General features: G+C 41.3%; 2 protein-coding genes across 2 annotated transcripts; one reads left to right on the forward strand and one right to left on the reverse strand.

Moving 5' to 3' along the window:
* The first annotated feature begins 310 nt into the window (after nucleotides 1-310).
* Nucleotides 311-6,636, forward strand: oxtra (oxytocin receptor a). The gene is made up of 2 exons (XM_029501718.1): nucleotides 311-1,238; nucleotides 6,074-6,636. The coding sequence occupies exons 1-2, from the start codon at nucleotides 311-313 to the stop codon at nucleotides 6,325-6,327; spliced, it is 1,182 nt and encodes a 393-aa protein (XP_029357578.1). The 3' UTR covers nucleotides 6,328-6,636.
* Nucleotides 6,637-8,060: 1,424 nt separating this feature from the next.
* Nucleotides 8,061-11,330, reverse strand: cav3 (caveolin 3). The gene is made up of 2 exons (XM_029502510.1): nucleotides 11,042-11,330; nucleotides 8,061-9,821 (listed from the first exon to the last, which is right to left on the reverse strand). Exons 1-2 carry the CDS (start codon nucleotides 11,156-11,158, stop codon nucleotides 9,480-9,482), a joined length of 459 nt encoding a protein of 152 aa, XP_029358370.1. The 5' UTR covers nucleotides 11,159-11,330; the 3' UTR covers nucleotides 8,061-9,479.
* Between the last annotated feature and the right edge of the window lie 1,297 nt (nucleotides 11,331-12,627).

A 12,627-nucleotide genomic window follows, 5' to 3' on the forward strand; every position in this document is an offset into this window, starting at 1 on the left:
GGCTGAAGCCTGCAGGTGCCACATTTGATCAGATGCTTCATATTGCCGAGAAAACTGGAAACATTTTCCCCGGGTTTGACTGATGGGTGAGTGAGGTGTATTTTTTTTATTATTATTATTTTTAAAGAGTGAAAGACGTTTTTTTTATGCACTTGAAGAACATGTCCTGAGCCTGGTCACCTGTCAGTCCCTGACTTGTCCCCTGTGAGGACACCAGGAGGACTTTGGCGACCTCAGATCCTCAAAGTGCTTCTGTCGGCAATCGCATGACTGCACGACTCTGACGCATCTGCAGAGGAAGACTGCGGCAATGGAAAGGGTCACCAACGAAAGTGACTTTTGGCAATTCAACGACTCCTGGAGGAACTCGACTCTCCTGAACGCCACCGGCGGACCGAACCAGACCAACCCCCTGAAGCGCAACGAGGAGGTGGCCAAGGTGGAGGTGACGGTGCTCGCCCTTGTGCTGTTTCTGGCGCTGGCGGGCAACCTGTGCGTCCTGCTGGCCATCCACACCACCAAACACAGCCAGTCCCGCATGTATTACTTCATGAAGCACCTGAGCATCGCGGATCTGGTGGTGGCCGTCTTTCAAGTTCTCCCTCAACTTATATGGGACATCACATTTCGTTTCTACGGGCCGGACTTTTTGTGCAGGTTGGTCAAATACCTGCAGGTCGTCGGCATGTTCGCGTCCACTTACATGTTAGTCCTGATGTCCGTGGACAGGTGCTTGGCCATTTGTCAGCCGCTCCGCTCTTTGCACAGAAGGAAGGACCGTTTCTACGTGATCTTCTCCTGGGTGCTGAGCCTGCTCTTCAGCATCCCGCAGATGTTTATATTTTCCCTGACTGAGGTCGGATCAGCCGGATCAGGAGTCTACGACTGCTGGGGCGACTTCATAAAGCCCTGGGGGGCCAAAGCTTATATCACATGGATCAGCCTCACCATATATATCATTCCCGTGGCCATACTAAGCATCTGCTACGGCTTGATAAGCTTCAAAATATGGCAAAACTTTAAACTGAAAACCAGGCGGGAGCAGTGTATAAGCCTGACGCCCAAAACCTCCAAAAGCAACACGCTGGCCCGGGTGAGCAGCGTCAGGCTCATCTCCAAGGCGAAGATCACCACTGTGAAAATGACTTTTGTCATCGTCCTGGCTTACATCGTCTGCTGGACCCCCTTTTTCTCCGTCCAGATGTGGTCTGCCTGGGATCCAGCTGCACCTCGTGAGGGTAGGTTGGCGTTGAAGTGCGCGCATTGCGCAAAGGCTGCTGCGCTCATAATATATTTCACAGAAGTTCACACATTTAGCACACTTATATTTGACAAGCCTTCCCGTCTGCACGGCTTCATCATCTGAATGTAATAGAAACGGCGGGGTGTTTTCGGAAATAGCCTAAGTCTGCTCTTCCTGCGCGCATCGAGGCTCTTTGCTCGCCACAATATGAGCGCTTCACCCTCCGACTACAGCTGAGCGAGGAGACCAAAACACAACTGAACCTTTCTTTCATTGCTGGTTACATTTTCCCCAATATTGCGTGTTCACAATTCAACGTGATATTTGAGTGTGTTACCGTTAATATTTTGTTAATATTTTAATATTTTGTAAATCTAACTGAATCATATGTTTGTTTGTTTTTTCAAACGTGTAATTTATAACACTCTACAAAATGATACACCTGCTCTATTAAAAAAAAAAAAAAAAGAAAGAAGAAATCAAAAACTCCCAACTTCCAGATTTCCAAGTTTCCTGTGGCCTTCCTGCCTGAGCAGGCCGCCTGACGGTTAATCATTAATCTAATTAGTGTGCGCCGCGGCGCGCCGGGCGGCTCCTGTTTGTGCCTGTGAGGCACTGTGGAGTGTGTCATTGACATTTAAACACAATAGGCCACTAATCAGTCATGTACTATACTGTATGTGCACCCACAGACCGCCTGGCCGCTGGACACTCCCGTATCAGCCAAATTTGACAATATCAGTCGTCACGTTGAGGCGGAGAGGACACATAGATTTCATTTGTCCAGCTCAATACTTGTAATTTGTCTGATTGTGGGGAAGACTTTTGGTTTTGCAGATAAATCTAATTGAAAACAGTCGATACTCATTTGACAAATGATGTCTGTATCAGTGTGTATTTCTGGAGCTGAGCAAAAGCAGTTTTTTGGTGTTCCTCAGTCAAAGCTGAGGGGTGAAACGTACTCCCTCAGCCACATGCAGACTGAAATAAAAGAAATATTAAATTTGCAAAATAAATAAAGAAATAATGACTTCCTAATGACAAGAAGCAGAAGTAAACAGCCTGGCTTTGTGTTGCAGGCCTTGTGGAAATGGTTCTAGCTGACTGGATGTGGAAAGCTGTTAGGCTCATCAAGCAGCATTGTTCACACAAGCTCTTTCCACTTAGGAACTTAACAGCTGCACAAAGCACAAAAGTGCACATTTTCAATGCTGAAAGATTGCTTGATGTGCTGACAAAATGACAGCAATGGGCATCTGCCAACGGCGTTCAAAATCAGAGGATCAAGAAAAGAGCAGCAGAAAGGTTTCAGCCCACAATGAAAGTGATCAATTCATTTTCTGTAGCAGAGCGTGGATGAGTGCATATTCCTCCTGGTTTTCTTCCACGTGAGCAGCAGCAAGAAAGGCCAGAAGTGGCAGCGACACGTGTTTGTGTTTGTGTACAATGGATAGACTGGTGTGTCACCTGTGTCTATGGAGATAAAGCGTCCATTAGAGTTACACTCAGCAAAATGAGCCCGGGGCAGAAAGCATAGAAGAGGAAGCTGTTTGAAAACACACCAAAGAGATTTTTCATGATACACAATGTAAAAAAATCTTTTCAGAAAGTACAAGTTTACAGGGACAGCTATTGTAGTTGTAGCTGCCAGTTTGGAAGTCAGAATGGGGTTTATTCATTCCTTTGAAATCTTTATTGTTGGATGTTCGCAGTTTGTATCAGTGGGAAGATTACACAATAAAAAAGATGAGAGACAAATATTTAGTTGACAAAAGTCAAATACAGATGTTCCTATTACATTGGCAATTTTATGTAATTTGCTTTTGTATTTTACTTTGGAAAACATGTATCATTTCTTATAGGTGGCTTCCATATGACAAAAATAATTAGAGCCATTAAAAAGAGGTTTCTTTCATTCTTTTTTTTCTAATGCAGAAAAAAGTCAGCATGTGACTAGCACTAGTGACTGACTAGTGACTAGCACCATGACTTCCACAGTCTCCTCTGTAAATGATCTAATAAAGCGATCTGTGAGCTGTGCTTTCCACATCTCAGAGATTGGTGCTTCAAGATAAATAGTTTACTACTTAAAGTACTACTGCCTGCTTGACTGACCTCTTTAGCAGCAACACGATTCACATATACTTGTTTCTGGCCCGTTTTTACACTCACTCACACACACTTACTCCGCCCTGGCTCATTACTAAAGCAATCATGCTTTCTGCCATGAATGACTCAGAAATCCCCCAGAAGGTTTAAAAGCATAATTTATTTAAGTTCTTTGTTTGACATTTTGGGAAATGTGTTTATTCTCTTCCCTGCTGGGTGTTGAATTAGACTGATATAACTCAAACGGCTGTACTGTCCACAAAAATGCACCCAGCACCTGCTTTATGGAACCAGGGAAAACAACTAGGCTTGTCTGTCATTACCTCTGTAAAACAACAAATTCTTGTTCACTGGGTAAATAAAACAATGTGCAGCATGTTATCATTTAGCTTTAAATCTGATGGTGATTTTGCAGCATATAAAATGGAGCCAGTTGGGAGCCACAATTTTTTACATAATTTTTCCTCAGTGATCTTCAATCACCAGATCACCACCAGCATATTTCCAAGCATTTCTTAACCAAAAAGGTATTGGTGGTTTAGTGGCCACATCCGTTTGGTCAATGCAATTTTGACCTTAAGATAAAAGGAAGTCAGTGTAAGTGTTGTATGTTGCATCATACTACAACATAGTGCAACATACCTCCAAGTCCCCAGAAAACAACTGAGACTGGTTTATTGCATCTAGCAGCTTGAATTGTGAAATGGAAGTTTTCCATCTTTGGAACCCCACTGGGCTTGTCAATATGACGATATGATCAAAATTTGAAAATAGTTCAACACCCCATTCCTCCAGGCTTTGTCAAAGGGCCGTAGTTGGCCTGTGTGATTTCACATTCAGCCAGTCAGATTTCATTATGTGGAAAAAAAAAACAACTGAAGGTTAAACCCTGACTCAGATACTCAAACAACCTCAAAAATCTGTCAACACAAACATCTTCCCATTCTGCGCTTGTTCCTCTTGGACACTGAACCCCACTCAGAGTACTATTGATCCACAGTAAGTGCTTAAAAGCCACAAAGCCCAGTGTCCTGTGTTTTCAAAGACATCTTTACATGGTGTCCTCACAATCAATTATAGAAGCAAAATGGTTTCATGAAGATATTTTTCAAAAACTGTTCAATGATATAATTTTATGTAAAAACTGAAATTTGACATTGGCTAACTCCTCTTTCTCGAGAAAGAACAAGAATAATCATGTAGTGTTCTCATTAATGAATTGCCGTGGAGTCCTTTGGGTTTGCCAGTATCAGCCCTGACAGTCAGACAGATGTATCACCTAGAGAATGAGCATTCTGCCTTTTCATTGGCTGTGTGATTTATCATTCCCTCACGAAAAAGCCTGTGAATAAATTCACTGAAGACATTTCCATGATAGTTTCCAATGTTATTCAAATTGCATCCTGGCTGTGCTTCCATTTGGCCAGAGAAAACTCTTTGATAACCACCCTACAGACTTTGGCATTGTCTTCAGTGTGATGTGTTACTCCCCCAGTGTAAGCAGCATTATAGCTCGTTTCATACTGAAGGATGCGTGGAAAGTTTTCTATTGCCTATTCTATTGATGTCCTTTTATTTTAATCGTTGGTTCAATATTAAAATAATGTTCATATTTTCATTCACTTCAAGTTGCAATACCCACCAAAAAGCAGATCACAAAACCTTCGACCTTTGTACAAGAAGGGTTAAATGAATGATGTACACTCTGTTTCAGTCTCTCAATTCAAAATCTACGCTGATAATCAGTTCATTTTCATCATGTCTGTGACTGTAATGTCCTTCCAGAGATCATTTGTGCTAAACAGTTTTCTTCGGAGGGCTTGTCATTAGCGAGTACATGAGAATAGCAAGAGCAGAGGCTGAGAGAAAGATTACCAATCAATCAGACGTTAAATACAGGAAACAAAGCCATTGCATGAATCTGAAATTCATTTGCCAAATGTCAGTTGGATAGTGGAGTTGACGTAGTGTAAATGTCATCCAACGTTATTTGCACTGATGTATTACCACCGTGTGTGAGGAACAATTTGGCCTGTCCTGGTCTTAATTCCAGAAAATCTCTTCTTTATGGCTCGTTCCAACGGGTCACCATTTAAATTCAGTTGTGTTCTGTATCCTCAATCTTCTGCAAATAGCACAAGCTAATTCGTTAGGCTGATCGTCAGTATGCTAACGTGATCGCAATTTCAATGCTAATGCTGATGATGGTAAACCCTGCTAGCTAAATTTAACAGATGGGAGCTATTTGGCAATTAATTAACATTCAGTAGTTTGCTATAAAGTAGCATTGCAGATTGTAAGTGCTGGGCCATTTGGAAATTTGACATGATTGTTTTACTGAAGGAGAACGAACAAGGATCATCACAGTGAGACACATTTTGAAGTAAATTTAATGGCTAATCTATTAATGAGAATGCAAAAACATCCATTTGGATACTGATCATTTCCATATAGCCACATGGCTGCTATGACTAAAAAGCACTACTTGACATAGAAATAAATAAATCATCACAAATGAAACTGAATGTTTCTGCACAAACTCAGGAATGTCAATACGTTTTCTCCTGGAAATGGAAGTAGAGCAGGAGCCAGCCCATGAAGACATTAATCATCCTTATATCGAGCTACTGGTTTGTCCCTGACTTGTAAATCTCACATTTTTGACGTCATGGTACAGTAACTTGGGTCTCTCTCTCTCTCTCTCTCTGTCGTCTCCTGCAGCCATGCCATTCATCATCTCCATGCTGCTGGCCAGTCTCAACAGCTGCTGTAACCCCTGGATCTACATGTGCTTTGCAGGACATCTCTTCCAGGATCTTAGGCAGAACTTTCTATGCTGCTCCACTCACTACCTCAAGTCCTCCCAGTGCCGCTGTGAGCGTGACTTTGACTCCAGCCACAAGAGCAACTCCTCAACCTTCGTTATTAAGAGCACTAGCAGTCAGAGGAGCATTACTCAGACTTCTACTACATAAGCCCTCACTGGCTCTTCCTCATGCCGAAATATCCAGCAGTTCGACTCCTTCAGATACCTCTTGCCCCATGGCTAGAATATGATTGACAACAAAAGTCTTAATGCTTTTTAATTAAAGTTATTTACAGTACAAAGTGTGAAGTGTCATGAAAAATGTTGTACAGACTAATTAAGGAGCGATATTTTGTTAATAAAAGTTTAACAACAATACAATAATAATCGAAGAAGCCGAGCAATCCACTGATGTATTTCGATGTATTGTACGTATTTACAAGAGTAGAGAAAATGAAAAAAAAAAAAAAAAAAAAAACAGGTTTGATCAATATTTTAAGCCCTGCCTCCTTTGGCCTGACACATTTTTCATTCAGCTGTTGTCATCAGTAAAGGTTGCGGAGTCTGTGTGTCTGTTATTAGTTATGAAGAAGCTTCTCACCTGTAGTAAATGCTGTGTCCCATTTTGGTTCACTTCGTTCCATTTGCAATGGGTTGTGCATATGTAAAAAGTCACTTGAGTCTCCGTTTGATGTAAGCTGCCACGAGCGTCACTGGTAAAGATTTTTGAAAAGTCAAAAAAAAAAACAAATAAAGAGCAAAAGAAGCTGTACTGAAGTGCCAGTGCTGTTATTTACACCTAACTGGTACTCGTTAGATCCTCGTTAGCTTCCTCAACATGCTTGGCCTGGTTACTGAAAGCGCTCTGGTGGGATTTTCGTCCACTCTATATAAAATCACTGAGTTCAGCACATTGAAACCCTGACATCCTGTTCAGTCTCAGACCCAAACCCATCACAGACTTGTGCTCTGGACACAGGTCACTGAGCTGATGTCTCTGGAGTCATTTTGAAGCACCCAATGCTGTATGACCTGACGCATTATCCCGCAGGACACAACAATAAAGGTCAACCAGCGGTGAACTCATTCCAGCAGTCTTTGCTGCAGATCTAATTGAGCCTGAAGCTGTTCAGCAAGTTGTGGGATTTTTTCAAGAAAATGAGCCACCTAGGTAGATTTCAATGGCTGCACATCAGTAATCACCTGTAGTACTGAGGAGCAGTACAAAAAAAAAAAACAACAACATACACTGTCCATATGAGGCCAATGATCGGTGCTAACTGAGACGCTGCAGAGCAGAATTCCACTTTCTTTTTCAGCTCATCGTATTTTGTGTACAGGCGCTCTGACATTACATTACACAGCAACTACACTAAAAACTACAGCCTCAGATCAGTTCATAGCTTAGGTATTTAAGAAATAACTCACCGTGTTATCTGGCATGGATTTTGCTCTAATTCTATTACCATGTTGATTACTTAATGAATTTCTAAGTTGGTCCTCCTGACTGCAGCAAAGCTTTACTCAACTCATGGTACTGATTTTTCATGAGAAAAGCGAAATCGGGTTATGCACACGTTTTAACGACAACAAAATCTTTGCCAGTGAATTCCATCGTCAAAAATGAGTGAGTTGCCAATAACTGTGGACATCAATTATGTTTACAATATTGTACTGTATTTCCATAATGCACAAATTCATTGTTTTGCAAATTATGTTTTTGGAGTATTTTGGTATCTGGAGTATTTTCTCTTCAGTTACTGTCTCCGCATCGTCGCTTCTGACAGCAGATGATCCAGAATTAATATCTTCAGTAAATGTTTGCTGGCCATGAAACTTTATCTAAAGATGAAATGTCCATGTGCATTAATGTGTGGTGCTGAATTCTAGTAAAATACATATGTAATGCATGTTTTATTCATTTTAATAAAGTCTGTGTAATCTGTGTAGAATATTGTAATTCAGATGAAATGATTGTGTGGTTATTATTTCCACATTCCACTGAAAAGAAAGTGATTGAAGCACTTAATAATATGTATATATATTTTTTTTTCTTTTTTTTTTAATGAAATGTGACCACATAACCTGACAAATGACTAATCACGCACACCTAATACGCTTCATTAATCATGATAAGGCTTTGAACTGGTGTGTTATTTTCCCTCATTTAAACTCTGCCTGTACATTTTCTGGCACATACCTCATGAAACCAAAAGAAACAAACTGGGGTTATAAACAGAGAAGGGTGTGGTGAAGCTGACCTCTCTGTAGCAGATCACACACACAACGCACATGAAAGATATACAACAGCAGCCTCTAGTGGGTCATAGTCTCATGTTAGTTGACTGAAGTAAGTAATCTATTTTTTATTGTCAAGTTTTCCCTGAAACATTTCAAATATATACTGCCAATCAACCAGTGGTGTTTTATTTTTAAGCACAGTTTCATTAATTGTAAAGCGTGTGAAGTTTTAATTATTTTCTACACTGCAAGTTCACAATAGCAACAGGAGTGTTAAACTTCTCTTCCAAATCAAATTAGCACTGTGGAACATTGAAATGAGTTTCACAGTCCGGTCCCTACTCTACAGGAATATAAACAGTCAAATGAATACTATTTTATCCATCACAAAAGGAAAGGGTGCGCACCTGCACCTGGTTTCCAACGTAGTTCATTGATGCATCGGCAAGTTTCTAATAAGTCTCATAGTTGCTGATGATCAATCACAAATTAAGAGGGAAATATATCACAATATATTTTTGGACACAAATAGTAAACATTTTCAATTCCTTCTTTTAGGGTTCTAATAAAATAAGGTTAGGTTTTCACAAATAAGTGTCAAATTCAATTCAACAAATACAAAGAAAAACAGTATTGGACATAGCAGCGTACGGTGTCAACAGAACCTTTTAGCCAAATGCAATGCATACAGCAACAATCATCCAAAGGTGCAGCAGTGTAGGGAAGTTATTTCCTTTGCTGTGAATTAAAAGGCACACATTTTTATAACACAAAATAACTGAGGGCAGACAGACCCCCTTATTACGGGCGGCCCTCCTCTCTCTTGCTGAGGAGCACAGAGCCCACAGTGAGTGCCGGAGCTGTCACTGAACCATCTTGCCCGCTGCAGCTGTCGCAGAGCTTGTAGTGGCAAAGGCACAGTGGGCATGTCAGGACTCAGGGCAGAGGGCTTGATGATGGGTGTGTTATCAAGGGAAGAGGAGTATCAGGAAGTAAGCAAGATGCCAGGATTGAGTATCTGGTGTATAAAAAGACACCACACTTCATCCAATCATACTAGAAACACTTTTGTGGGAGTTCTTAGACTTCTTTGCGCATGACTACGCTCACTTTGCTGAAAATCTTGCCCAGAGCTTCGAAGAAAGGATCAAAGAAGGTCTGGATGCAGAGAGAGTAGATGCGGCTGATGCACTGTGATTCAATCAGACAGCTCTTGATGCAGGGAACCACGGCCCAGATGTGGCAGAAGGAGATGCAGGCGAAAAGGAAGCCCCAGAGTAGAGCAACAGGAATACCGAAGACAGCAGACAGGATCCGGTAGCACCAGTATTTGGACACAGTGAAGGTGGTGTAGCTGAGCTTCCACACCCCATCCAGGCTGTGCGTACCATCTGGCTCTGCAATGACATCTTCAAATTCCACCTAATAAGAAATTCAAGAGGCTTGCATTAACACACGTCTGTGAGGACGCACTGCCAATGTCATGAAATCATGCCAATGTCTTGTGAAAGCTGTAAAGTGAAGGGTCAAATTTTTGCAGCACTTCATGTAATGAAAAATTATATAATGCAGTTAGCCGCCAGCAGAGTCACTGAGCGGCGTCCAAATCACCTTAAAAGCGCCATTCCAATAAATCTTAGCCACAGTTCACGTCATGTGAAATGCGTTAGAGCAACAATGGTCCAATTTGTTGTCAGGTTTCATCGTGTGCCACCTGCTGTTTTGGACTTTTGCCATTGCATTCTCAATTGAGACTTTGCCATAAAACTTGCCAGTAATCTTGGCAAGCAGACACATCGCACAAAAGCTTTTTTTATTTTCCTTCCAGACCACTGGATAGGATCAGAGTGGGAAGTAAAGATTTCTTGAGATGGCAGCCTGCAATCATCCTTTGAATGAATGACTGGACTCGAGTTCTACAGTCAGTGATCTGTAGAAATAAGAGCTGTCCAAAGTAAATGTTGTGGTATGGATACATCCAATTTGTTATATATTGAAGAAATATCGGGAAAAAAAGAAAACTATTATAAGTATATATTATATTATAAATATTACCAGTAATTTGTGTTGTGTCATTGTTATTATCTATTGCTAACTTTAACTTGAGTTAGTATAATCAACATTTTCCTGTTTTAAAATCATTATAGACTATCTGTGATAGTGTCTGAAATCTGCCATGCCCATGTCTGTAATCATTCCAACTATTGTCATGCAAACACCAAACATTATGCCCAGCTCATTAGTCAACGTACACCATCCCCATTCAACATGTTTACATGAACTTCAGTCAAACTAAATTTAATCTCTGTGTATATTTGGCCCTGCCTCCTCAGAGATTGATATGTGGAAATATGGTTGTCAAAACGGCAGACAATCAGTGGTCAGGCCTAAATAAAACATGTTGCCGCAGTGTATCAGTTTCACACTCTTCTACTCCATTCCCAAAATAAACTTCACATTCTTCACAGGCTATGGGAATAGCTCTCGGCCTATTTAGAGCTTTTCCAGACAATAAAATAACCTGTTCTTAACAACAAGTGCATTTCCCACACACGCTTCCACACAGGCCAAAAAAAAAAAAAAAAAGGGTTTACGTTCTTAATCCTTTCTTTCACAGGATGTCACCTTCATGCTAAACAAACCTTCACGACGTCCTCATTGATCTGCTTGGGGTCTCTGTTAATTAGATCGATCTCTTTGGTGTGGCTGTCCTTCACAATCTTCTCCTCATTGATGTTGTACTGGTACTGGTCCGCCATGGCAGTGGGGCTGCAGGTCCTGGACAGGCCGGAGACACTCAGAGAAAACTCTGCTGGATCAGACTGCACACGGCTGCTCCAACTCACTTCTGAACCCCTGTATCACCAGAGTGACGCTCCCGCTGACATACCAGTGGACAGCTGCTGTAGACCTCCTGGTAAAAATGGAGGCCTGACCCCCCACCCTGGAAACACACAGAGAAGTGTACACACACACACACACACACACACACACACACAATGTTGTGCACACAGACAGAAAAGGTATGCCTTAAAGGAGCACCCAGGGCTGTGTCACATTTCACATAGGGCTGTGGGGCCCACTGGGCAGAGTTTGCACACTGGCACGAACTTCCACCAGAGAGTGAGGCTCATACACACCCTTCTGCCTACGCTCAAGTTGGGGTGTTGGTTTTAGTGCCCTAAGACTGAGCTTAAATTATGAAAATGTGCAAGGGTTAAAAGATTTGTCATCTTCAACATTCATCTAAAGCTTACATTGACATTATACTGTATAATGTGATTTTGCAAAATGACGTAATGACGTCTTGTTTAATCACAACTTTTAAAACATCCTTTTACACAACTCCAAGCACTTCCACTGGAGACTTACAGATGAGACATAATGGTGCTCTGCTGGTTTCACTTATCTGTTACTAGTCATTGAAAAATGATTTCTTTTGCTTGGATTTTTAATAGAAATTTGCTTATTTTGCATACAAACATGACTATTAATTTGCAAGTACAATTTTTTCTTTGCACAAACAATCCCACAAAACACGAGAGCTGAGGCTGATAGAAGGAACCCTAACCCTAACCCTGAGTGATAAATAAACATGTAAATTGCTATTTAACTCTATTATTATGTCAATTCATTTGAAGTGCAGTTTTAACTAAAAAGGACTTAACATCATAGTATCACAGCCTTCGCAGTGCAAAATTCAAGTTACATGAGCGTCCCCATGTATTTCAGCATAGTCTGTCATGAGATCAAACACATAAATTTCAATAGTCTCCAAAATAAAACTCTGATCCAGTCTTCTTAAGCTGTGCAGTTGTTCCTATCAGTCATAGTCTTCTGTATCAGCATGTTGTATAAACAAATGCTGCCAAAAACAGAGGAAGAGGAGGAGGTCCATATGCAAAGTGATAAAAGTGCTCATCGCACACGAGCGCTCGCTTGCCGTATCTCAGTGAGTGGGGTGTAAGAACAGAAAAGAAAGCGTGACTTTGGAGCCTCGTCTGGCATTCCTGGACCAAGTTCTCTGGTGGCAGAGACGAGGATCAGGAACAGGATCAGACGCCCAATTAGAAGAATATTCTTGGCGTGGCAGTGGAGAGAGTAGAAGCCAGTTCGGTATGGAGGCAGAGGGACGAAAATAGCTCAGCAGAGAGCCAGTGGACATATCTCTGTCTCTATGGGTTTCAATGCAAAATGAGATTGAAGCAGCTTTTATCCTCTATTAAAT

This window comes from Echeneis naucrates, chromosome 5 (genome assembly GCF_900963305.1).
Source record: "Echeneis naucrates chromosome 5, fEcheNa1.1, whole genome shotgun sequence".
NCBI lineage: Eukaryota > Metazoa > Chordata > Actinopteri > Carangiformes > Echeneidae > Echeneis > Echeneis naucrates.